The sequence below is a fragment of the Pleuronectes platessa genome, chromosome 21 (assembly GCF_947347685.1).
Source record: "Pleuronectes platessa chromosome 21, fPlePla1.1, whole genome shotgun sequence".
Taxonomy (NCBI): Eukaryota; Metazoa; Chordata; class Actinopteri; order Pleuronectiformes; family Pleuronectidae; genus Pleuronectes; species Pleuronectes platessa.
This window is the reverse complement of record NC_070646.1, coordinates 3,777,372-3,803,087: the sequence shown is the minus strand read 5'-3', so window position 1 is coordinate 3,803,087 and position 25,716 is coordinate 3,777,372. Positions and strand designations below refer to the sequence as shown.

At 43.5% G+C, this 25,716-nt stretch overlaps 1 protein-coding gene across 1 annotated transcript; it reads right to left on the bottom strand.

The window, feature by feature from the left end:
• Positions 1 to 486: 486 nt before the first annotated feature.
• ngfrb (nerve growth factor receptor b) lies at positions 487 to 25,196 on the bottom strand. Its single transcript, XM_053414063.1, has 6 exons — positions 24,824 to 25,196; positions 20,756 to 20,897; positions 15,163 to 15,519; positions 5,865 to 6,093; positions 4,797 to 4,957; positions 487 to 3,705 (listed from the first exon to the last, which is right to left on the bottom strand). The coding sequence occupies exons 1-6, from the start codon at positions 24,869 to 24,871 to the stop codon at positions 3,362 to 3,364; spliced, it is 1,281 nt and encodes a 426-aa protein (XP_053270038.1). The 5' UTR covers positions 24,872 to 25,196; the 3' UTR covers positions 487 to 3,361.
• Between the last annotated feature and the right edge of the window lie 520 nt (positions 25,197 to 25,716).

Genomic DNA, 25,716 nt, shown 5'->3' with positions numbered 1-25,716 from the left:
ATTTTGTCCTCGCTCAAGGCGAAATAATAAAGAAACCGTATGGAGCCATGGAGCGACAATATCAAATAATAATGGAATAGATCATTTTCAAAATAAATAATCCATGAAAAACATGTTTAAATATCTGAATAAATGAATAATAAATGGGGAAATATGTTGCGATAATATTCAAACTCCATGTGTTATAATGAAATGTTATTTCAATAGTTTTTATTGTAGTTAATTTCATTTTCATTATAGATTTTTTTTGTTTCTGATTCACCTTTTTTTAAAGTTTGTTTCATGATATCAATTTGTGTTAGAGCAAAACAGTAAGAGCAACAGAGTGGACTCCAGCAAAAATGTCTTTAATTGAGTATTTATATACTTTCATAATCTCTCATGTATCTTGTGTGTTTGTTTCTGTGTGTGTGTATCTTACTGAATGTCCTTCCGTGCACTCTTTGGTTTGTGTGTTGACATTTTCGGATCAATACAGAGCATAAGTGGATTTAAGAGCTTTATTAGTGGTTTTACTGCTCGTCTGCTGTAGGAATTCTGCAAATTCACATTTAAGTATAGCACAGTATATGTCATTAGTATACAAGGAACATTCAGTATTTCTCACATCTGTACAATTCAGTCCTGGTGTCAGTCTTTGTCACTTTGAACTACATCACCAGGGTTTAAAAACAATGAACCTTCCAAACACAGTCTTTTATTTCTCCCTCTTCAACCTCCCAATGCAATGATGTCACGTGTTCACCTTCAGCTCGGTTTGTTCAGAGAGACTCAGAGAAGCTTGTTCTTAAGCTAAGATTGTTGCTGTAGCTTCTTTTAACATACAGAGGTGTCAATCACATAAAGCCCTTAGACTGAAAAAGTGACTTTTACAAAATGAGAGATTAGAGCATTTCCATTTCTGACTGTACTTTTTAATATTCATTACCAGTCCCCAGGACCTTAATACACCTCCTGGTAGATAATTGGCTAATTGCACAGGTACCTCCCTTCCCTTTGCCCTTCTTTTTAAACCAGGACAGTGCTGATATCGTAACAAAGTCCCATTCACATATTGTACAGTGGCGCCCTCTAGGCTTTACGTGAAATAAAAAATTGAAAATGACACGTTATTTACAAGTTAAAAAAAAAAAATAAAGAAGGTACACATACAAAGAACAAATGTACATCAGCGGACACCTGAAATAGTTCCCAGGCACTTGTGACGCAAAACAGACATAATTACACATTTAACTGCTACAATCTAGGTCAATATAAGAGAAACATAATACCAGTTACATGTGTTATTTGGGAATTAAAATACAAGTGAGAATACCTTCATTTAAAGTAACACTATGACATGACGCTCTGTATGTGAGTGGTTAGTTACAATTTTTACCAGTGAGTAACAGATGAAGTCGGAGATATAGGTGAGTTTAACGCGGTTTGACTCCTTCACATCTTCCCCCCGGAACAGAAAGTGAATCAAAAAGTAGGTCCGAGGGATTGGCAGCACGATAAAGAGATTGTTTAAGTGTGCTTTGACAAATTCGAAAGCTAAATAAGTGCAACACAACACAAAGTAAAAATCACATATATGAATAATGCAAATGCAGATTCCTGGGTTTCGACCTTTTACGTTTTAAGTCAACCGAACGTTTTCCCTCACTGGGAATTCACACCACTTCCTGTGACTTATGTCTTTTATCCAGAGGCCGTTGATGCGAACAATGAGGAAACAAGACGCCCTTCCTCCTCTTTTCTCTCCTCCGTCTCTTTTTCACCTGTTTTGAAGGATTGTCAATCGCAAGGATCACTGCTTTGGATAATCACCTTCTCCTCTTGAACAATAATGAAATCGCTCAGTTAGCTACAGAAGGCAAAAATATTAATCGTTCAAGATAACCCTGAGAAATGAAGTGAAAAGGATAGAAAACCCTGGATTTTGTCACTTTGTCAACGTGTGCGATTGTTTTGTCTTTGAATTTGTGCGCTAGTTGCTATAGTTTCTGCATGCTGTTTACCGTTAGCGTAGCATTTCACCATCTTTAGTGCACATCGCAAATTATATGGTTCTTAAACATATTTTGAAGACACGGAGCTACCTTATATGTTTTATTAGTAGTGAGATTAAACAGTGTATGGTCCCCTCGGTGCAGTATATGGCAGGATGTGGAGTTTTCTGAGTCTTCTAGATTAGATAAGAATGGAGATACATACATGGTCCGTTTGTTTGTATAGTACATGCATGCGTGGCTACATTTTGTGGGTCTAATGTGTGTACTTGTATGTATACACAGAATCTATTTGGTGTGTGCACTCTTATTTACAGTTTCCATGGTCGTTGGGTAACTTTTTTTACCAAGTCCTTCCCATTTCTGAGTCAGCATGAGGGAGTCTGTGGGGGGGGGGGGGGGGGGTCTCCTGTGTTAAGCGGATAGGCCTGATCACTGGAGTCTCATGTTGCCTCCTTCTGTGACCTGCCCCACAGACCACCTGGTTGGCAGAGTCCAGCCGGCAGCTCTTACATAACAAGTCTGCAGAAATCACTTAAGCCAAAGTTGGGATGAATCCCACATGTGCCGCACCTCCATGTCTTAAATCGAACACAAGAATTTCAAAGTCAGAGCACGGAGCAGATCTTGGCTTGCGTATGAAGAACAGGCTCATTTGAGAAGCGTCCAAGCATCTTTCCTCAGATTGTCATGTTTGCAAAGATCCAGATCCTCCGCGGTATGCAGGCCTCATCCGGTCCCAGCTGCAGACACAAGCCACTTGTCAACTTAAATTCAAAAGGCCTAACATGGCATGTCAGTAATGTCGCTTGTCAGGTACCGTCTGGAGACGTTTACTCCTCTTTGGTGGCGCAGATTTGAAAGGTAGCTTTTAAGAGGTACAACACTGGCGTATGAAGGCTGTAATTAAGGGCGGAGCGGATTATTATTGTTGGAGAGTGAAGAAGATGGATGATTATCCACAGTAACGTACATTCTAAGGCGAGTTAAACAGTCAGCTGGATGTGAACTAGAGAAGAAAGGCAGGCAGCTGTTCAAAGCTCACAATGGAATGAATTCTAATGCTTCCCCTTCATCATCAATGGTTTTGCATTGTGTTGTTTTTATAGAACATGTGACAAGGACAGATTACAGGCACATCCTGATACTTAAGAGAAGAGTTTTCTGTGTCTTTTTCCTTCACCTGACTCAGTGTATTGATATTAATTTGTCTGGTTCGTGGCGTCCTAGTACTGCACTACACATGACACGTGTAATCACAGCATGTTAGCGAGGGAGGAACTGAAAGTGGTTGTAGCTTGATTTATCTGGATTGAGGAAGGAGGAGTATTACGGTTAAGGTCCAGGTGGTTCGCTCTCTCTGTAAATCACACCACTGAAGTGGCGGTTGGCTTGGGAGCGCTCGGGCTGAGCAGCAGACTCTGGGCGATGTCGTCACGGTTGATCTTCCGCAGTGCAGTGCACAGCGAGTCGATGCTGGCGCAGTCCTTGCTCGCCCAGTCGGACAGGAGCGCGCGGACGGGATGCTCCTCCTGCCGGAAGGTGGCAATCCGCTCCTCCTCGTATCCCAGGAGGCCCGCCAGGTTGCACCAGTCGCTGTCTTCCATGTGGTCGCAGTTGTCCCCTTCGTTGCCCCTGAACAGCAGCTTCTCCACTTTCTCTCTGGTGTGAAGAGGAAGGAGCAAACAGGGCTCCTCGTCCATGGTGATCACTGCAGAGGGGAAAATAACAAGTCGGTTTATTGTTCGAACCCTAGGATAACAAAATCTGTTCAACCTTCACAAATAAACAATTCAAATACCCTGAATCAACTGACAATCTTTCTGCTCTCAGTTATGCACTGAACTCTGGATAATATCCTGAAACTACCCAGAGTTCCTGTTGTTGTGAACGCATCCGACCCGGAGAGTCTCCTGTTGCATTCTTCATATGTGAGTTTCTGAGAGATCTATGTCTGGAAACAGCTCATGACTGCCAAAGATACCACCTTTCAGAACTCAACTCACATCCTGTTTGTGAGCTCCTCAAGTGGCTGTAAAAACGATTAAAAGGAAGTGATGGAGATTCCTGCAGCAGCAACCCTGGTTTGTTTGGACAAATATGAGAAGCACTGGATATTCTCTCCACTCGACAAGTTCCGTTCACTAATCATTTTAGAAAATAGGAGTAAAAGGCTTTTTAGCTCCAGCTCCACTGTCTGATTGTCTGGTCAACCGCAACAGTTATTCATCTCTAAAAATATCTCACATCCCACAGATGACAACTTTACAGGAATGGACAGAAACCCTCTCTCTGCTTCTTTCACCACTTTGTTTTCCTTCTTTACCATCTTATCCTTGTGTTTTAAAACTGAATTCTCTCAAACTGGTTTGTCGGGACAGGACTGGAAATTCCTGGGAACGAGCTGTCAAATAAAAACCAACATTAAAGCTCTGTCAGGGTTGTAATCCTTGTTTACTGATTTGCTAAGTGTGAAAGGTGGTGTTCTAGGTGGAGCTGGTGAAACAACCAGATGGCTCATTCCTGTGGGAAAATCTTTCTTTGACACGGTTGAACAGTTTAAGGTGCAGCAGACACTTTGGTCATATAAACCCAAACTTCAGGTGTGCTATCAATCAGACTTATATGTGGATTAGAAGAAAACTTATTTCCAGTGGAATCCAACCCCAGATACACACTGGCTTTAGAGCTGAAATGTGCTCACACCCATTTTCATTAGCACAGTTTGATAAATGATAGTGATTGTATTTCTTGGCACGAACGGGAGAAGCCATTGTGCAGGTACAGGTGTCAGTGTTTCACCTGTCTGTGCCTGAGTCTGGCCCTGCTGCTCCTGCAGACTTTGGGTGTCAACAGAAATGCCGCTGTCGCTGTGCAGCTTCTCCCCCTCGGGCGATGGCGTCTGGTTCTGGTTGGCTGTGCAGTTATTGGCGCCTTGCTTGTTCTGCTTGCAGCTGTTCCATCTGAATGAAGATGAGTCAGAAGAGGAGATCATCTCAATGCAGAAGCAAGCAACACACTTGGTTTGACATTTGTGGAAATCTTGAGGACAAGGGAGGAGTTTGATCAAAACAACAGGTCATTCGGCTGCACCAACCTTATCAATACTGTAAATACACAGCAGATCTGTAGTTTAGTACCTATGTGCCTATTTAAGTCTGTAGCTATGAACACAGGGATCCAGGATTTTCATCAGCCTCCTCGTCACACTTCATATACTGATGAAATTCACAGATATTGAGTGAGGCAGTGGAAGTTAAATGGTTAAAATTCTGCTCTCAGCGTCAGTGCTCGTCCTCCCGTGTACTGATCTGTCTTCAGGCTTTGGAGTTTTAATGCACAGACATGCAACATAAGACAATCCAATAAACATATTGCACATTCAATATTTAAGCAGTTGACCGTGAGACGTCTGTGTAGGAAACATGACTATGGGCTCTAAATGTGAAAAAAGAGACTAGAGGGACCATATTGTGACCCACAGAGCAGCAGTGCACTCTCATCCAGGAAAGCAGCAGATGATTTCATTAAATATGAAACTGCGGAAATTCAATATCCGACTGGGTTTTGTTGTCCGTATGAAGTTGTAACGAGTGCAACACCCCCTCTCTTTTCCCTTCAACGGCTGGATTTCAAATGTTTGTTTGTGATGAACTATTTTGCTCAGTGTCATTTGCTAAAGAAAAAATGAAGGTTGCTGAACAAAGCCTTTGAGGAATGGATTTTGCACGAGCTTTTCAGAACAGATGAATCAAAGATTCCAACATTTTCTAAAACTGAAAACAGAACAGAATACTTTTCTGTTTTCAGGCCACTTCTTTGGGGGAGATGGTCGGACACCAGGACGCAACATAACTTTTCTGTCCTCACCTCTTAAATATGATGAAGGCCACGAGTCCAACAACAACAGCTGCCAGGATGGAGCAGTAGATGGGGATGAGTTTGTCGTTCAGACCCTGGTAGAGACGCTTCTGGGAATCGCCGTTGGTGGTGGTGGTGGTCCGGTCCGTCGAGCCCTCTGGTGGAGGATCATCCGTCAAAAAAATGTCATACGTGGACGTGGGGGAAAAGGGGGTCGGGGAAAATGAAGGGTATGGCACTGCGAAGGAGAAATATTCATATTGGGGAAATAGATTATTCAAATGTGAAAAAACAAAGCAGTACTGCAATAACAGGCATTTCTTTTATTAAGAGACATTGTCCATGTATCCGACATTTGCAGTTGTTTTGGCCACTTGAGGGCAGTAGAAGCAAACTGTAAACACAATAGAAAATTCGTAGAAAATAGTTGCGATGTATGCATTTAGCAGATGAATGTAACTTAAAATATTCATTTGATTTTTTACCACTGCTTTGGTCTCCACCAGCGGCTGTTGAAAAATCTTGACCTGCGGGTATTTTCGTTAGCTAGCATGTTTTTTCTTTCTAAAACAGCTGGAAAATAAATAATACGGAAACTAACGTCCAGACAGCTTTCTGAAATTTGCTGTAAACGTCTGAAGAATGTCTGTTAAGTCCGGACCCGATTTCCCAGCGTTAATTTGTAAGATCACCTTAGGACAGATACAGTAGATCTTCAAGCTCCTATCCCTGCTTCTATCTACTGCAGCCACTGTAACCGTAAATACCTCTAATGCCCCACACACATAGGGCAAGCATACCCTCACAAACATTACATCCCACATCACTTGGTCGTTTCCCCTCGTCCCCACGGAGCCATGAACGAGGATAAGAGCAAGTTTGTCCATCCAGTCCTGCCCACTTTCCTGCAGCCATTAAAGCTAAGCGGACCTGTTTGCTGCTCACCGCGGATGTGGAGACCTATCCTCGCCTGTCACGTACTTACAGTTACTCACATCATCAACAGGAAATCATCCCGTCGGCTTCTAAGGCCTCTGACAAACCTCGGGAGAGCCGTTGAGTGCAAGGTGGCCATTTTTCACTAATGAGACCAAAAACATTTTTTCACAGCGAGCTTATTTAGATGGATGCACGAAGCAGCCGGAGGCGGTTTGTCAAAGAGGATGTGAGAAGTATTTTAAGGCAGCACCAATATACAGAGCATCCACTTAATTTAAAGTGGTGGACGTCCGTCATCCTTAATCATTAACATGTAAAAGCATTGATTTTTTTTCCTGAAATACTTTGTCCTTAAATGGATGCGGTGTCATGTCGCACCGAGAACTTACAGGAACCTCATTGGCTCACAGGATTGTTTACTTGTCTCTGCCAATTTAATTTCAGGTTTATGAGTATTAACATTTCACATCTGTCAAAACTGGCCGTTTGTGTTGCTGCTGGTTTGTTTGCATTGGTCCTTCGCCAGCATCACCTTTTCACTGCCAGGTTAGTAGAGCTTCCTGCTTCTGGGTTCCTTTTGCCAAGAGGTTCAGTGGTTCACGGCACTCAGTGGAGCAAATACCTCCTCCAACACTCTCCCTTTATGAAACCACATCTAAATTGACTAGATCCTGATTTTTATTTGGATGGAAACCAAATTGCACACACTCATCCCATACATTTTCTTTATAATCCGTCCAGCAGTACTTGTGTAATCTTGCCTACAAGCAAACCAAGCAACAGACAAAAGGACCTGGGTGACCAGAGGTAATTAGGTCACTGTGTTGTACTGTTCCTCTTCCTCTTCATCTACAAGAGCTTAAAGACACTCGCCGAGAGAATTAGTATCATCAAGTCCTAATATTTGCGTCATAGAAGCGAATGGAAACATTAATTTGAATTGTTTACAATGTAAGCCAAGCTAAACTCTTGCTATGGGGAACTCCATGCAATTGCATATGTGCATAAAGCATTTTGGGGGGCGATAAATCTGATAATTCTCACGAGAGTCGGTGTCAGCTTGGCCTAAATACTATACTTGTGAAACAGTATGGCGTTAGAAGGAAATAAGCATGACCAGTGTGATGTATTGGGCTAATATCTATGAACCAAATGCCTAAAAAGCACAAAATAAAAACTAAGTGGATGCTTATGATGGTCTGGAAGATATCGAATTCCTTTCCTTCCTCTTCTCTATCCTCCCATGATCAAACACACACATACACATACACATCCTCATCATCATCTTCATCACCACTGTGGCTTGTCTGTCTCTCCCTGAATGCTGAATGTCCAAACCCCCCCATCAACACAAACACACTCGAAATCAGACACCATTCATTGACAGAGCTCGTCTTTGTCCGGTATAAATGCCCCCTCCCCATCTCTGTATCCGTCAATCCACTGTCTATCCATTCTGCTTCTCTTTGTGCTTCTGCTCGCTCACAACCTGTCATCTTAGTTTCTGTCAATCAGTTCGGATTGGATTGCAAATTTCTCTCTCTCTCTCTCCGAGCCCCTTCATTGAAAAGCAAACACGATGATGGTTGTCTGCTCTTCCTGGTTACGTCTTTTTATTCACTTTGTTCATTAACCATCCGTCCATTTACTCCCCAGGTCTCTGCATCATGACTGTGCTCCCCCCCCCCCTCCTCCATATTTAACACTTAAATCAGGGCCCTAAGTGCCTTTACTGAACCACTCACTGGATGGTCTGAGGGGAGTGACCGCCTCCTGCTGACCTCAGCTTCTTTCCAGTGCACACAGCTGGTTACTGGGCCAATGCTCGTGGAGAGAGAGTCAAGGCATTTTAGTGATTAGCTCGGCCACGATTCCCTGAAATCCGGTGGCATCGAGCTCTACAGGATAATCTTTGCAGATATTCTTCTCCTAATCTCAAACATGCACACACTGCAATATTTAAAGATAACACCACATCACCCGCTGCAGGAGATTATTAAGATTATCACTCCAGAGAGAGCGAGGCACCACCTCACGTCACCCCTCTGATGTGAGGGTGCAAACAAAACAAACACAATGGAGACTGGTGTAGTGCAACAATTCGCTCTATTGGTGACAATGCTTCAACATGTCTATTCTTCAGCGTGAACAGGAGGAGAGATTTTACAGTTGAAAGTTACAGACCAGATTTGTCATCGGATTCTTGAGGTTTAAAATGGCCTCAAAAATGTCTGTGGTCTGATCCTATCCTTTGAAAAAGACGTCCTGATGTTCTTCTGGTCAACATGTGGCAACAGCTTTTCAATAAATTATAATAAAAGACACTCAGCTGTTGAAATTATAGGTTGAGTCAACTGTGACTCCTCTCAACAAACCATTTATTGTATTTATTGTTAAGCATTATTCAGTTGTTACTGAATTTACTGGAATTTTCCTTCTGGGTTTGTCTGTTAATAATTAACTTGTGACTGGAAATCTGGGCACACATGTACTTGTCAGTGTCACAGGAGTAATTATATAGAAAAAAATATGTCATTTCTGTGAGTGTGTGGGTAATTTGTATTTAAAGTGTGTACGTGTGCGATCCACTGCGGCAGCCACACCTGAGTTAAACTCCTCATTCCCACCACTTTCCTGCAAACAGCTGTTGCTGCCGTTTCATCTCCATAGACTCTGGATTGAAACCAAAAGAGAGGAGGGGCTTACGACACAAGCTTCTTATAAGATGTCATTAGACCTGAGCACGGCTGAGACTGCTGCCAGGACCTGTTCCACAAAACCTGAAATTCCCTCACCAGTCCAATGTTTACAATATTTATGTTCCTACCAGTGCAAACCTGACGACTTTTACATTTCTGTTATCTCTTGTTTTGACATCTCTTTCTCTCAGGCTCGGTTCCTCCCATCAGACAAACTGTCACATTTTTGTGCCCACATGCTGCAAACACACCCCTATGTATGTTGTTGCATTTGTATGGGATGCATGTGTGTGCACGCCTGCATCGCTCTGCATGTGTGTGTCTGTTCTGCGGCAGAACGTGATCAGCACTCGTAGAGGTCAACCAGAGAAACCCGAGAGTGCAAACTCCATCGCTTCTATCGACCAGACCTTGTTCTCAGCATCTGCCTCCCTCCGCTCTCTCGTGCGTTCTCCATCTCTGTCTTCTCTGCTGCTCCTCCTGTGCACCACTCTCATTGTCGTTTATTTGCTGTCGTACAATTCAGCTTTGGATTTGCTTGTCATTGTGGTAGTTTAAAGTTTGGACATTGCTTTCTTGTAAAGGTTTAATGAATGGCTGTATATATGGATCATCAACACAAGTCAGACTTTCGCTGTGACAGAAATCATGCAATGCGAAATTCCATGAAATTCCTTTACCATGCCACAGCGTAGTAATTCAGCTTTAGGCAGTAATGACAGATACAAACATAAATCTCATTGAGACAAAGGCGTGGCTTGGCAGAGACACAATTCCCCAACAAATACTCCCAAAGACGAAAACCCTGACTCCCTGGGCCGATATCCTGGCAATGAATGAACGGCACGAGCGAGAGCGCGAGTGTTTAGTCACCCTTGGACCAGAACGTCCCACTCACGCCAAATCAACTCCAAAAATGTCCCCTTGAACCTCAAGGGGCAAATTCCCGACGGCTTCAGGATGCCGAGTCACATCCACAAGAGGTCGATTCTTGTTTGGCAGAGACACAGTCGACTTTGACGTTTCCGTCATCGTGACAATGCTCACACTGTGTGGAGTGTGGAGGAAAAGAGTTATAGAGGGAAGGTTAACTGTGGCTCTACTACAGAGCCAAGTCAGTGGAGATGTAAGTCAATAGATGTGTGTAGATGAAGCTATAACTACACAATGAGTGACTGTGCCACACAAAGGCCGTGAATTGTTAAGTCACTTTGGGGCTGGGGGATTCTTCACAGCTAGTGATGTGGTAATTTGGACTAGGGAAATCAGGAATGTCGTTTGGGAATTTTGCCGTTTGTCTCCCGCTCTTTATTCGTCTGTCAAACGCTTGCTGGAACTGGTCATTTGCTAAGGCCCGCCCACATATAGGGAGAGTCTAATCATAGCAGAGGAAACTGGGAAGCGTGTTCAAGCTAAGTTCACTGGGCTCTTATCAAAGAAATACCCAGCATTCAAATGGTTTGGTGTCTTTTTACCTTTTTCAAAACCAAAAGTAACAAACCTGAAAATAAACCTAGAAACATTAGCATCTCCAGTAAACTGATACTCTATATTTTGTGTACTTATATGTCACTTTAAAAAAGCCTGTTCATGTCTACAATTTTTTGTGTTATGTTGCATGTTCTGCTCTTTATTGGATTTGGTGAGGATTGTGCTTCAGTGCTAAAGTCCTCATTTGGTTCAAGAACAACTAAATTCAGCCAAAGATTATGTTTTCAACCAATTTATATTTTAAGTAAAGAAAGACCCTCCACCTTTTGTTCATTACCATCTTCCATCCCCTTCTCCCTCCAACCCTCCACAGTTTAACCTTCCTCCCTCCTTCTTCCTGGATTTACTTGAACTGCCCTGGCCCTGAGTGCCAAGCATACATGGGGCTAGTTAGCAGATTACGCTTTCTGAGTTCTGGAGGTTAGCCTGTCAATCGTTAAGGTCAACCAGACTCAGGAAGGAAACAGCTCCCTCCTCCTCCTCAGCTATCAATTCAATAACCAAATGCACTTGGCCCAATCAACCAACCCCCCTCCGCCACCTCCCCCTCCCCTCTGGTTTCCTCTCTAACCCACCCATTTGACCTTCAGGCTTCCATATGCTGTCTCAGACCTGTAATGCTCAATAAGTCATCTAGTTTATCTAAATCCGTGTGTAGGAGTGGGAATATCCCGCCTGCCTGCATACACAGCTTTGTGTGTGTGTGTGTGTGTGTGTGTGTGTGTGTTCTTTGAGTCTCACTTTCGACTAATCCTGTAAACTACGATGGCTGATTGACATGTGCGTGGCCTGAGGTAGAGGGAGAAGAGCTCTCATTACATTCACATGTAGTTCAACTACCTCCAATGCAGAAAGTTAATAACTTTTGTGGTATTTCTGTTTTGAGCAACTGGAAATTGCAAGTCAGTCAACATCGGCTGAGACAATTGAAAACATAATCTGCCTTTGTACCATTATCCATCTGCCATCTAGGAATGTGGATTCATCAAACACCTCCCGACCTGATTTGGCCCAAAATGAAGACGGCGCTCAGCACCATTGTTGCTGTGGACGACATATTGGACGTCCAAGAAGCTACATTCAACAAAGAGGGGATCTGTATGCTCCACAAGCGCTGGACTAAGAGAGTATACGCAGGAGTGAACTACATTAAATGCAATACATGTGCTAGGTTTCCAGAAATTGGCTTCTTCCTCTATTAGGCCATGAACTTATCAATCACCCCAGCATGTACATGCATGGTTAGTATACTTGCAAGTCTACTGCAAACCACAACAAGTTGCTGCTCCTGCCACAGAACCAGAAACCCAGTGCTTTGGGTGGTAGGTCAGCCTGCATATGTGCAGTCAACCCTGGGCACAATCTCAATGAGGACCAGGATCAAGGAGTCAAAGTTTCCCACTCGCCTTGAGGGCGCACACCTGAAACTTCAAGGTTGAATATCGCCTGAACCTTCCACGAAAAAAAGGATCCCTTCCACATACAAGCCCCCCCCCCCCACCTCCCATGACCTTCAACCTCTAACCTCTGTGGCCTACAGAAGAGTGGAAGTCATATCACACTTCACAAGATAAGCATCTTGCCTTCAGAGCCTCAACTCAGTGGGTCTAGCCAACCAAAGTCTGGTCAGTTTAACAATTTTTTAACCATGACAGGGAGTTTTTGCTGGTGAGGCCCAAAACAAGCCAGTGGTTCCTTTGTAAGTGTGGGAGGAAATTGGATTTTACTCCAGATATCAGCCACAGAGAGGGGGGGGGGAACTAAATCCTTACAAGGGAGAATTCCCCATGAGCCTCAACTCAAATAAAACAGCCAATCCAGTGTTTTCCCTAAAGATAACCCACAGTCCAAGTGATGTTCAGCTCCTTCGCGCCATCTTCGGTGTAAATGTCTCTGAAGTCTCATGTTACGAATCGTCTTTTCACGAGCAGTGGTCTCCTGTGGGTTCCTCCCTCTCCGTCCACCCTCCTGAGCGTGTTTAGCCTTCAGGCCTTTGTCGCCCGACTCCACAACACTAATGGATATGGACGTCTGGCAGCACTACCGATTTGTACGCGCTGATAACACTTGTGCTTCGGTAAAGACATTACATTAGGAATAAAGAGCACATGATTGAGTTAGAGCGAGGAACAATATATGATGATGAAGCCCATACACAATGACTGTGAGCCATCATGCCTGAAAACACAGCAAATTCACATTAATTAGGAGGTATACTGCATTAGTTATCCAGAAGATGTTTTCCTATTGGGAGTTCTGGTTCCTTATATCTTGATCATGGATGAATTACCCTCCGTCCACCACACTTCTCTCTCAGGCCGCAAGTTGAATCAAGATGCATTAAAGTCTCGTCCTCAATGGAAGAAGACCACTCTGCAACATCAATACGTGTTTTGTCCATTTCTGGTTATCACATAATCAGAACTGGTTTTGCTGGTTCTTTAAACGCCGGGCAGACACTGAGATTCGTTAATAAAGTTAATGTTGTGTGTTGCATTAGCTCACACTATATAATCCAAGTCTGTTTTCCTTTTTTGTTTTGTCGCTACTTATCATAGACTGTGTATAAAGATGGTTGACATGACTGCTCCCAAAAGTGAAGGCATAGTGTCTTGATCCCCACCAAAACGTCATGATTAAGACCGACTGATGATTGGTAACTAACCAGAAGGTCAGTGGTTCGATCCCCCATTTCTTAGTGTTTTTGGGCACTCTGCCCCTGATGGCTGAAAAAAGCAGTGCATATATGTATGAATGTGAATATGCCTGAAATACTTCATAACCACATCATATTAAAACAAGTTCACTACAGTGTATGATGGATCGCTTGATGGCAGTCAAGTGGAAAATCGGATCATGGGAATACCTCAACTCCAAGACAACCAACCAACCAACCAACCAACGTTTCTGACATACCAGAGATCCATGAGACAAATCTCATCAACGCCTCTAAACCTGAACATCAAACCACAGCTGAACGGGTGAAAATTTCTAAAATTGGAGAACAATTCAGGGTTAAAATATAGGATTAGGCTGCAGAGTCTGCTGAGCATAAGCATCCAACTTTCATTGATTTCTACAAGATCCTTAAAATAGCTCAAATCCCCCGGTGTAATTTCAGTTCAGATCCAAGACAACACACTAAAGTAATCACAATATATCATGGAAAAATCAACATAGGTTTCCCAAATCTGTTTTACTCATTACTCGTCCCTTCAAGTAGACCCATGGGCTGAACAGAAACCCCTCGCCGGCCAAACAGGATCATGGGAGAGGCACAAAAGATTCCCTTTAGCCTAAGTTCCCTCGCTTTGTCTTCATCCCTGTGCTAACACCATCCTTCAGACTGCTGCCCCAACACACTGCATGGCTGATCAACAGACTCCTTTTATTGCCCTCTCACAAAAGCGTTGATTTAATCTGCGAAGCATCAGGTCATTGGAATGAGCAGTGACTGTAGTCATAAGGAATTTGTGATTCGGAGTGTGATACCCACAGGGTGCAATGATATAAAAGAAATTCAGCGAGATATGACCTCCCTCTAAACCCCGACACGGAGAGAGAGTGGTCTTTGTATCTTTGGCTGGGATGAGTCGGTGAATACAGTGCAACAACCTTTGGCGTGGCATTTAGGTCGATGGGCCAACAATGTGTAGAGTGTCACGCTGAGATGGTCCGATTATGTGGACGGCCATCGTGGCTTCTGTCCATACAGCGCTGAGCAGTGAATATGTCCATGAGTCCATGATGACCCCGGGCAATGCGCCCCATCATTCAGCTTTAATGGCTCTGCATAGAAGTTCATGGTAAGCTTGCCCACTGTTTTGAGTCATTTGCTAAATAGCTGGAAAATAAATCTCTGAACAAGTGGATAATTGTCTTGTTACAAGAATTTGTTGATTTATGAGGAATTAAATTATTTTCCCTCTATCCAAGAGTAGAACAACCTCATGAAGCCCTCGTTCATGACCTGTTCTCAGCGCTAGACATTCTGGACTTGGTAACCTTTATAATACAGGACATACATTTTTATGATCGGCGTTGTTCATGCAGATGTTTGCACACAGTCTGAAATCGTGGTGCACAAACCAGCTGCATATGTAAATACAGGGCAGCTACATGCAAATAAATTTTGAATTTATTTTGGAACTCTACACTCTGCTAGCTAATCCACTTACCTTGACAAACTGTATCCGTCAAAGATGTGCAGGGCTCTAACACCTCCTCATCATCACAGGTGGTGCAGGGGATGCAGGGCTCTCGAGAGCTCTCCTGGTCCGAGTACGTGTCCGCGGTGCACAGCTCACACAAAGTGTCGTGGTCCAGCTCACAACTGAGCAGCATGCCCTTGCCCTCCGGACACTTGGTGCAGGGCTCACAGCGATCGGACGAGACGTTCAGGAAGAAGCCATAGTTGCACACACAGGTGGCGTCGTTGGAGTCTGTGCAGGGTGTCTCCATGCGGAATAGACCCGTGCATTGTATGCACGGAACACATTGGTCTGTGTGACTCAGGTGTTCTGAGAAAGTTTCACCTGAAAGAAGAAGGAAGGACGTAGTTATTACCTCCAACAAGGAGGTGGTGTTTTCATCAGCCTTTGTTTCTGTTAGTTAGCAGCATTAGACAAAAACTACTGGGCAGATTACCACGAAACTTGGTGGAAGGATGGGACAGGGCCAAGAAAAATATCTGGCATATTTAGGTGACTGATATTTATGAGTGTGTGGAATTTTTTGCAACTAAAGATATACACAAACAACAACAACATGTCTTTTCAGCAAAATGACTTAGAACATTATAACATAACAGCTTATATCTTAGCTGCTTTTAAAGTATTCGTCAGATGACAAATGCACATTATCATGTTTGTTTCATGAATCGTTTATATACCTGCAAGATTCTCGAGGACAGATATATCTGCAGAGGATGCAATCAATATTGCATGTTTTATGGAATTGTATTTCAGCTGGATAGAGAACTGGGAAACACACTAAATTATGCAACAGAGCCATTTGTAAGAGCAGCCTGTGTGCGTTAGTGTGTGTGTGTGTGTGTGTGTGTGCATGTGTGTGTGTGTGTGTGCGTGAGTGTGTGCGTGAGTGAGTGAGTGAGTGAGTGAGTGAGTGAGTGAGTGAGTGAGTGAGAGAGAGAGAGAGAGAGAGAGAGAGAGAGAGAGAGAGAGAGAGAGAGAGAGTGAAGGCACATCCTCAAAATCTTTATCATATAAATAGTTGACAAGCAAATTCTTTCCGGCACAGGTTTAATTTATTTTCAGTTGAGGTGAAGTTAAGTAGAAACAATCAATCAGTTAGATGATTGACCGAAAATGTATTATTAATAATTAATAATTGCTCAAGATATGAAGTGTTCTCTCACTCTTGCGTCTTACTTGTGAAGCTTTCACCCTTTATTTTGTCAGGTTATAATAAACTCAACTCAACAAATCTTTATTGAAAGCTCTGACTGCAGCTGTGAGGTCCAGATCTCATCCCTTCCAGTTAAATAATCAATATCTGGTGATTATTTTCTGAGCTGGCTTTCATTAAATAGAGAAATAGAGAAAAATGACCATTCAAATTTCCTTATTGCAAACGATAATGTCTTATAATGTCTTGTTTTCTCAAACCTATAATCTAAACCTAAAGATATTCAATATATTATCATAGATGATAAAGAAAATAACCAAATAACTTCCATTTGAGAAGCTGGAATCATAGGATCTGGGAATTTTGCCCGAAAATGGCTCAAATCATCACCCTAATCTCTAAATTGTTGTTTTTATTTCAGCTCTACACTAAACTACATGAAACAAAACCAAGCTAAACTCTGTGTGGCAAGAGACTGCAGGGTTTTTGGCATGCAGTCTCCATGTAAGACTTTTTTTATTTCCTGCTCAGTGTCTCGCAGCATATCAAGTTTTTGCTCTGCATCACCAACCGAGGCGATCGCTCGGACGATACCGAGATTAAAACAGAGATGGGGAGAGATAGACACGGAGACGGACACACAGATGGACGAATGAAAAGAAATCACAGACTGTGTCATTTGAGAGGACGAATACGTCTGTCCTCGACCAGTGGCGTCAAACGTGGGAGCTTCGCATTTTTCTTTAATTATGTCTTCAGAAGTGGACACTGACGTCCCTCACTCGCCTGTTAGTGACCAGTCATATACTGTTACTACCCCCCCCGCCCTCACCCCATTATCTCCTCCCTCCCTTCAAACAGACGACACACACACTCAGACTACCCTCACCTCCCACTCCCCACGAATGCTCTCAGATCCATTATCATAATGCCATGCATCAATAATGCAAGTCAATACATTAATAACACTAGCCTGCAGAATGGGGGGGGGGGGGGGGGGGGGGTGGATTAGGGGGGGATGGGGTCACGGACCAGGCGGCTTTTTCCGAGCTCAACATTATCATATCATAACAGGAGCTTCGCCTCTGGTCCAACATCAATCCCTCGCTTTGTTTTCAACACCCATACAAGGACTCTCGAGTTTATCCACTCTGCCGGGAGGTGTGTGTGTGTGTGCATGTGTGCATGTGTGCATGTGTGTGCATGTGGGGGAGATTTCTGTGTCTGTGTGCATGTGTGTCTGTGGCTGTATACTTGTTTTAATCATTTCTTTAGGACCTACTGAAGTATAAACCCTGTACCTGTTAAGACCAGTAGAGCTCATGGGTCCTTAGCATAGCTGCGCAAACATGTGTGTGTATGTATGTGGTCCAGGTTTAACTGGTTTTGGGACCACACATTATGGAGACTTGTGTTTCTTATGGGAATAAAAGTCCCCATAACTTAAATCATGAAATCTTAAGGTAAAGAAATGTTATTAGGTTAGTTTTGTATATTAAGTTTAGTTTTAGGTAAATCTCAGAAAATTTGTGTAAGTCAATGTAATGTCCTCTGAAGTCATGTAGACCTGACTCTGTGTGTGTGTGTGTGTGTGTGTGTGTGAATGAAGAAGAACGAATGTTCGCTGCTGGCTGAGAAGTTCTCCTTGTTTCCATCCAGCTGTAGTCGCTCTGTTTCATCTCCACTCATCTGTTCATTCATTCCAACTCCTCCGTGTGCTTCAGCTGACGTCTTCTTTAGCACATCAGGTCCCCTGTTAGCGCTCTGCACAAAGACGGACTGTTTCTTATAAATGGATGCTTTCGCACATTTGAAGTGATCAACCGTGGGCGATAAACTTTTAAACAATGCACACGCAAAGAACTAATGATGTTTGGGAGTTGATGTTGGAAAACAATAAGTCTAAAAATAAAATGTCTTGAGGGTGGTGCAGTTTGAATCCCAGCCTTTCATGTGGGTTTTCTCCGGGTACTCCGGCTTCCTTCCACAGTCCAGAGACACGCAGAAGGGTTACTTGTTAAATATATAAGAATCTAAATCGACTGTGGATGTGAATGTTGGTCCTGTGATGTGCTGGCCCTCAAAGGTTAGTTGGTGTGGAAGACAGAAAAAAAGATGGAAATCGTAGTGAGCAGCTGACTCTTATGTTTCCAGGCCTAATAATAACCATAACAGTATTGAATATGTGCATGACGGCTATAAACATGAAAGGAACTGTTGTAGATTGAGATTAAAGCTGCAAATTAGCATATTCTCACGAGCTGAATATAGACTTGGACATTGAAAAAGATGTTAATGGACAAGTTGGAGCTCATAGTATCTGTATGCAAGTCAATCAGTAGTATATTTGTTCCAGTGGCAACTTCCGAGATCTCCGATGTGTCGCGAAACTCCTCAATTCACGATGAAAAAAATAAATATATATAATTGATATAACCCTTAATCAGAAATCTCCATCCTTAAAGAAATGCATTCGTAACAATTTAATGATATATGAATATGAAAAAGAATTTGGGACACGTAGTGAAACTGTGTGGAAACGAGACGTGAGGCTTCAGAACATGTTGTTTAAACACATCTGCACAGTTGAGCTCGATCAGCCTGCATTACAGACCTAATCAATATTTGATGTGTTCCTAAAATACTATTGTGATGTATTATCTGATGAAGAGCTGTCTGCTCTGCATTACTGCTTTTTCCATCAGTCACTAAAGAGCCTGTTTGGCCCCCTGACAGCTCTGAGAGTCTGTCACTGTCTGTGTTTGTTCACGTCTGAGCAGAGCAAACACGGCCAGAGTGAAAACGCATCACCCTGAAAGAACCTTCGCACCGCGAGAGCAGCAAACTCCACAGCTGTCATTTGAAGCCTAAAATATGAAGTGGGACGATAAGTGGTCTGAGTATTAATGATTTTATACAAGGCAAGACAATCTACTGCTTGACCTGATACACATGAGTGTGCATCATCCCAGAGAAGAGCCGCGACTGTAGAAATAAATCCCCTTCTCCAAATCCACATTCTCTGTGACTTCTCCCATGACCTGTGAAGTCAGAATCATTTTTCTGCCTGTGGGCCTCACGGTTTGCCATCCTTCAGTGACCCGGGGAGGTTTACAACTACTTCCTGGCACGGGCGCAGGATAGTCAGGGATTTCTTACAGGCTGCAGGGAGAACTCTGGGAACAGAGACCGAACTGGCTCAGGACCAACCCTGGCCTCTGCAGGCTCAAGTTGATCTTTGAACTCATATGATAGAGTTACAAAAAAAACTGACATGTTAATGTTGTGTCTCGAGACGAAAGCAGCACAACTACCTCCTGCTGAAGAACTTAAATCCTCCTCGCTAGCGTTTCCTTCACCACTCATTTCTATTAATCCAAGACCTGCTCTAAATATCTTCAAATACATTATTTTATTGCTTGTGCATCGTCTCAGCATCACGGTCCTCATTAGGTCTGACCCTGCTTCTCTCCCTACATGGTAAGGGCCCCGAGCAGGGGAGTAACACTGGAGCTCAGCTAAGTCTGGCATCTCGCTTAATCAGCCTTCACATCATCTTTCCTTGACGTTTAGTAGCCTCTCACATGGATGTTTTATAGTGTCAGCCTTGTGCGTCCAATGTTGTATACAAAAGTCCCCGTTTGCCTCTGACCCAAACTGATGTTGAGATGTTGTACGGGAATTTAGAGTCTCCAACCGACCCAGCCCTGCATCTGCATGTTTTTGGACGGTCGGACAAAAAACCCACGCAGACATGGGAAGAACATACGAGCTCCACCCAATTCAATCTGCCTGTATTTGATTAAAATAAGAAATTGGTCTTTGTCTCTTAGTTAATATTCATTTCTGCTGCAGAGAACTAAATAAAAGTGATTTGAACTACTACTTGTCAAAAGGGAAATCTGTAGCAGAGCTTAAAAAACTATTAATGGGGTAATAAAACAAGAGCATCATCATTATAGTTCGATTTATTCACTGCTTTATAAACCAGCTCCAGAGAGTTTGGATGGTAATTTACACCCCTGAATACTTACTGTGGTACAAACGGTCCACAAATACTACAAGTAGTCTCCTAATAAGCATATGTCTTCTTCTGCAACAGCGAATACAATCGAGGATTTGTATGAGGCGGTAGTAATTTACAAAGAGAGGATGTCATGGTGGCAGCAGTGAAACATTACTGTGCCAAATGAAACACTAAATCACAATCACAGGTCACCGGAGCCACAGCAGTGAATACACGCCGTGTGTGTGTGTGTGCTTTTATGTGTCTGCCATTAATGCTTGTGACCATCGCTGACGTTCAAGTACACACATGTACCTTTGTGTTCATCTGCATGAATGTCACTACAAATTGCATGTGGCTACACGACATTCCCGCAGCCTTTCTTGTGTGTTACTCACTGTCGAGGCACGGCTCGCACTCGGTCTGCGTGGCTCCACATGGTTTGATGACCCCCTCTCCAGGCTGACACTGAAGGCAGCATTCCCCGCTGGTTGTGTACTGGCCCGACAAACAATCCTGTTTATTGGCCAGAGCCCCGACCTGTCGATCAGCAGAGAGATGAGTCAAAGTGGGAAGAGCACAGAAACATTCACATTCAGCACAATCCATAAGTTTATTGGTGCATAACAAGACACGCGAATGACTTTAATTATTGTCTGGAGAGCTCAACTTTATTGTCCTAATCAAAGCAGTGTTTGGCATTATGCATTGAGAGCCGTTCAAACAATGAGACGAGAAAACACCCAGTGCTTCCCAAGAAAAAGCGTTAGAAAGAAAGAGAAAATGAGAAACACTCTGTGAAGCCAACATGTTCCCTTTCTCACTGCTCTAATCGTTCTGCTTCCACTCAGATTTATTTTGGAACCTCGAAACCAGTGGTTCCCAGCACCGGGTCGGGACCCTGCTAGGGGCTGCTAGATAAATCGGAACCGTTGGGAGATGATTAATGGTTATAAAACAAAAATGTAGATTTCATAGAGACAAACTTGTTAATGGTTCCAACTTGTTTCTTTATTTTCTTTTTACTTATGCAATCCCAAATAACTCGTTCTTATCAGGCTTCTGGAAATATTCAAATCAATCTAAGGAGGAAAAATAACCAGGACGGAGTTTCTCCACACACACAGACACGTGGGACCTAATGGAGCACCAGCCCAAAAAGTTTGAAAAACTGTCATTCTAATATATTTTCAAAATTAAAGCAACAACTCAAACGTCCAATATGTCACTTCTGGCCACTAGGGGTCTCTCAATTAAAACAATAACAAAAGACCTAGTTTCATGTCATGTAGCAGCGTGGGATCATGGGAGTTGTTGTCTTCACCAGCATTGCTGAAGAAAATCGACCTGATGCGAATCAGACACAAATTAAGTTCACGGATGAGGTTACATATTCAGGTTTTATTCATTTTATGGCAGCGAATAATCGTGAAAAGTGACCAATACAAACGGTTAAAGGAATAAAATCCCAGTGGCTGCCAGTGTGTCTTTCCTTCCTCATATGATAGACGGTAAAGTGGATGTGATGCAATTAAGGGGAGACATTCTGGATAATGTAAGTAACATCGGTCGTAACATTGTCTTCTTAATAAAGAATTGTTACGTAGGTCCTTAAGTCACATGGTGCAGTCATAAAAAAGCAAACAAAATCACACAGCAACTCCAGGTTGAGCTGGATCACGTTGTCTCTGCATTCTTCAAACTGTAGCCTGCAGAGTGCTTTGTCTTGGCCGATGATGACAGGTGAAGATGTTTGTGCGTGTCTGTACACACGCGAGTGAATGTGCGTTAGAGCTCCTACACACTCACACACTCCAGACTGACACCTCAAAGTTCACGTGGCCTTAAAAGCTGAACATTATTATAAATCTCAACCTTGATAAAAGCAGCAATTACCCTCTGACACTGAGCCAGAGATGAGGTCTGACTCCCCGTCGTTCCAGATAGATGAGTGATTTAAGACGTCACTTGTGAGGTTAAGGTGTTCTTCTCTTAGTGTGTGGATTTAAAAGAAAACTATCTTATGTTTAATCTTCATCAAAATATATAAAGAATGGGATTTTAAAGTTTCCTTAAACAAACTAATGAGCAACATGTGAGTCGCAGCTAGAGCGTTAGTGTGCGTGTGTCCGGAAACATGTGTTTATTGAGACTTGAGTCAGTGTGAACATGTTACACGCTCAATATAAAATTGTCAGGGTTCAGGTGTGTGTGGAATGTTGCTGACAAGAGACGAGGTTTACAAAACACCAAGTGTCCCCTCAGGCACCTTGAGTCAGCTGGAAGATAACATGTGGGTGTGTGGGTGTGTGTGTGTGTGTGTGCATGCAAGTGTCCTAACACACATTTCTCTCTTGCCCTGGATGGTGTCACGGCCCATTCACCTTCCATTTCCTGGCACTCAAATATCTATCCCGTCTATGTTCCAGGTGCTATCTTTGGCTTTGTGGAAATGTTTCATGCATCAATGTCAGATAAAATATAAACCTTTTGAATTTCAGAAACAAAGGAAATCTACATAAGTAACCTCGAGCTGAAGAGATGTTTAAAAGATCTTTTCTGTGACTCTGCCGTGTAAGACCAGACAACCCTCAGCTTCACAGGATGTCTGGTCTTGTGCCAAAGCTTTGCACACATGTCTTCCTCTAACCTCACACGCACCTCTAGTAACGAGCATTAATGTCGTGAATCAAGTCAGTGCACACGCTCGTCCCTCTCCTGCTTCTCCCTGAGTGCCTCTTATATACTGTACACACCCATCAGCACATATACTTTTGCTCAAACCCATAAACAACCTCAAATGTGAACAAACCTGTTCCAAAATATCTGACTGACACTTTTGAAACGTCTCCAACTCCCTCTGCTTATCTCTCTTTGACCCTACTCTAGCTCCAGGTGTGGGTGCAACAAACAAAGGTCTCACAGCCTGAAAATCTTAAACATTGACATTAAAGGTCTTCCACACGGCTCAGATGTGCATGCAGATGAATTAGAGGGCAATGGGATTTGAGCAAAACAGCTTGTGGAGTGAAAGTAAAGGAAGAGAAGCACTTAGCAAGTTGTAGCTCGACTTGATTCCTGTAATTGGGTTTTAGATGGGAGTTTGTGTGTTGCACTTTTCAACTTTCGTCAGCCGATCTCCCTGAAGCTGGAGCAAGACGGCCACCGATCACGCACTCAACGCAGCGAGCACTCTCAGATGCATGTGCAGAAGCATCTGGAGAAATAACTTCTGAGCTCCAACCAATCTGGCTAATGCTCCGGTCAATTTTCAGTTGGAGGCACTTAACCTCTGGACCTCGGCTGTCAGCGCTTGTTAAGACATTAGGAGTTCCTCTGCCTTCCAACGAACTGGGCCCAGTTCAATATCCAGACGTGGATCTTGAACCGCTGTGGAAACACATGGTGGCGATGACATTACTGCTAATGTCTTCCCCCAAACTGCACTGAAGCCTCATGTCTTATGAGGTGAGAGGGAGAGAAAGACAGACAAGGAAGAAGGGACGTGAGTGTGAGGTGAAGGGAGAGGACAACGGTGTGTGTGTGTTGGTGTGTGTGTGTGTGTGTGTGTTGAGAGGGGGGTGGGGGGGCTCACTGTATCAATATTGCATGTGCTGAGCCAGCAAAGGATGCATACCCATCAGAGGGAGCAGCTGTCATGTATCAGTGATGCAGCCTGTTCCTAAATCCAGGACCTTGACGAGCCTGCAGCCTTTACTGACCATGTCCTGTCAGACAGACATAACTGGGGAAAGTGTATTTCCTTAATGGGCCTGCTTGTTCTCAAGGGAATTCCGAGATAAGTCGGGAGGGAAATTGTGACCTCCTGAGACCCTGCAGAGATTTCATGTACCCACTCAGTCAAGATCTCTGCTGCTGATTGCTGCTCCTTTCTCGGCCACAGCTCGGTTCTCTGGAGTCTCACAAACTTTTGGGGTAAAAAAAATCCAGTAAACTCAGCAGATAGTTTATTGGTGAGCTCCTCCACACCGGGCGCTGTGACATTGTTATTGTCCTGATGTCTATAGAGCCACATGTAACTGAGACGGGTGGAACTACAGATCCACTAACTGGAGCTATAGAGTAACAGCCTGAATGGCTGCTGTGTACATCCGCTCAGGACAGGTGCACGGACTGAGACACTTACTTTTAACACATACAAATCTCCGAGACATCTTGTAGAAAGTCTCCCATTAAATGCATGAAATGTAAGCTGTCATAAAATAAAATAGAGGCTATAAACATACCTTTACAGAGATTTATGGGCACGATTACAAAAGAAAAAATAGATTTTTGCAGATTGAGGGGGTGGGGGAGACTTTTTGTCACAAACTCCCACCTCCCTTCCTCGTGCTGTGTGGACGCGTAATTGCGCAGGTGCCGCCGCAGAGCGTTGCAGGTTTTACCCAAGTAAAGTTCATGGCACACATTTAACGCTCACTTTGATTATGTAAGAGGATACTCACCACTGCAAGGAACACTGCTACGAACGCGGAATTCATCCTGTAACTCATTTGCGGTGGGTGGTGGGTGAACGGTTGGATGCGACGCTGGAGGATGCGGCTCTCAGTGATTTCTCCGTGAGATAAACATCGCTGCTGCGTCTTTCTTTTTTTATATATTGCGCAGCTGTTTCTTTAGGTTTGGGTTGTTGTTGTTGTTGTTGAAAAAATTAAACCATCCAAGTAACTCTTCGCTACCAGGTGCGTGTCACACTCAGTCCGCGAACTCCGGCTGCAGACAGAATCCAGTCGGTGCGTAAAGTCGCTGAGATTGACCCATTGGATGTTTGGCTCCGTGCGCTTTACTTGGCTCATATGACAGCAGTGCGCAGCTCGACGGCTTCATGGAAGGAGTCATCTCCCTCTCCACGCCCACTGCGCGCCCACACACACACACAAACGAACACACAGAAACACGCACACACTCAGGAACCTGCCCTCTCTTTAACATCTTAAATCATCCTCTGTGTGGTTACTTGCTGAGTCGCACAAACCAACCCTGTTACATTTTAATCAACAGACAAATTAAGTATTGTGTAAACCGTGCTTTTGGCTTGTGTGGGGTTTCCCGGGCTGAGATCTTCCAAAAGTCTCACATGCAATCAAGACACTGAACGTTTTCTTCATCTCTATCTACCCTGAACCATCTGATTGCACTGCGCTGGTGCCTGAGTGACTACGTCTCCCTGAAGTATGGAGCTGACCTTGTTTCACTGCCTGTCGGTGCCTGAAGACAGCCGCCACATCAACAGAGGCTTCCCTTCTGAGGACACGCTGTCAGAATGCAACTTTAACCCAGAAAACCTGAGATCCCTACAGCTATTCAACTATTTGCAGTAACGTGCATGTATCGACTT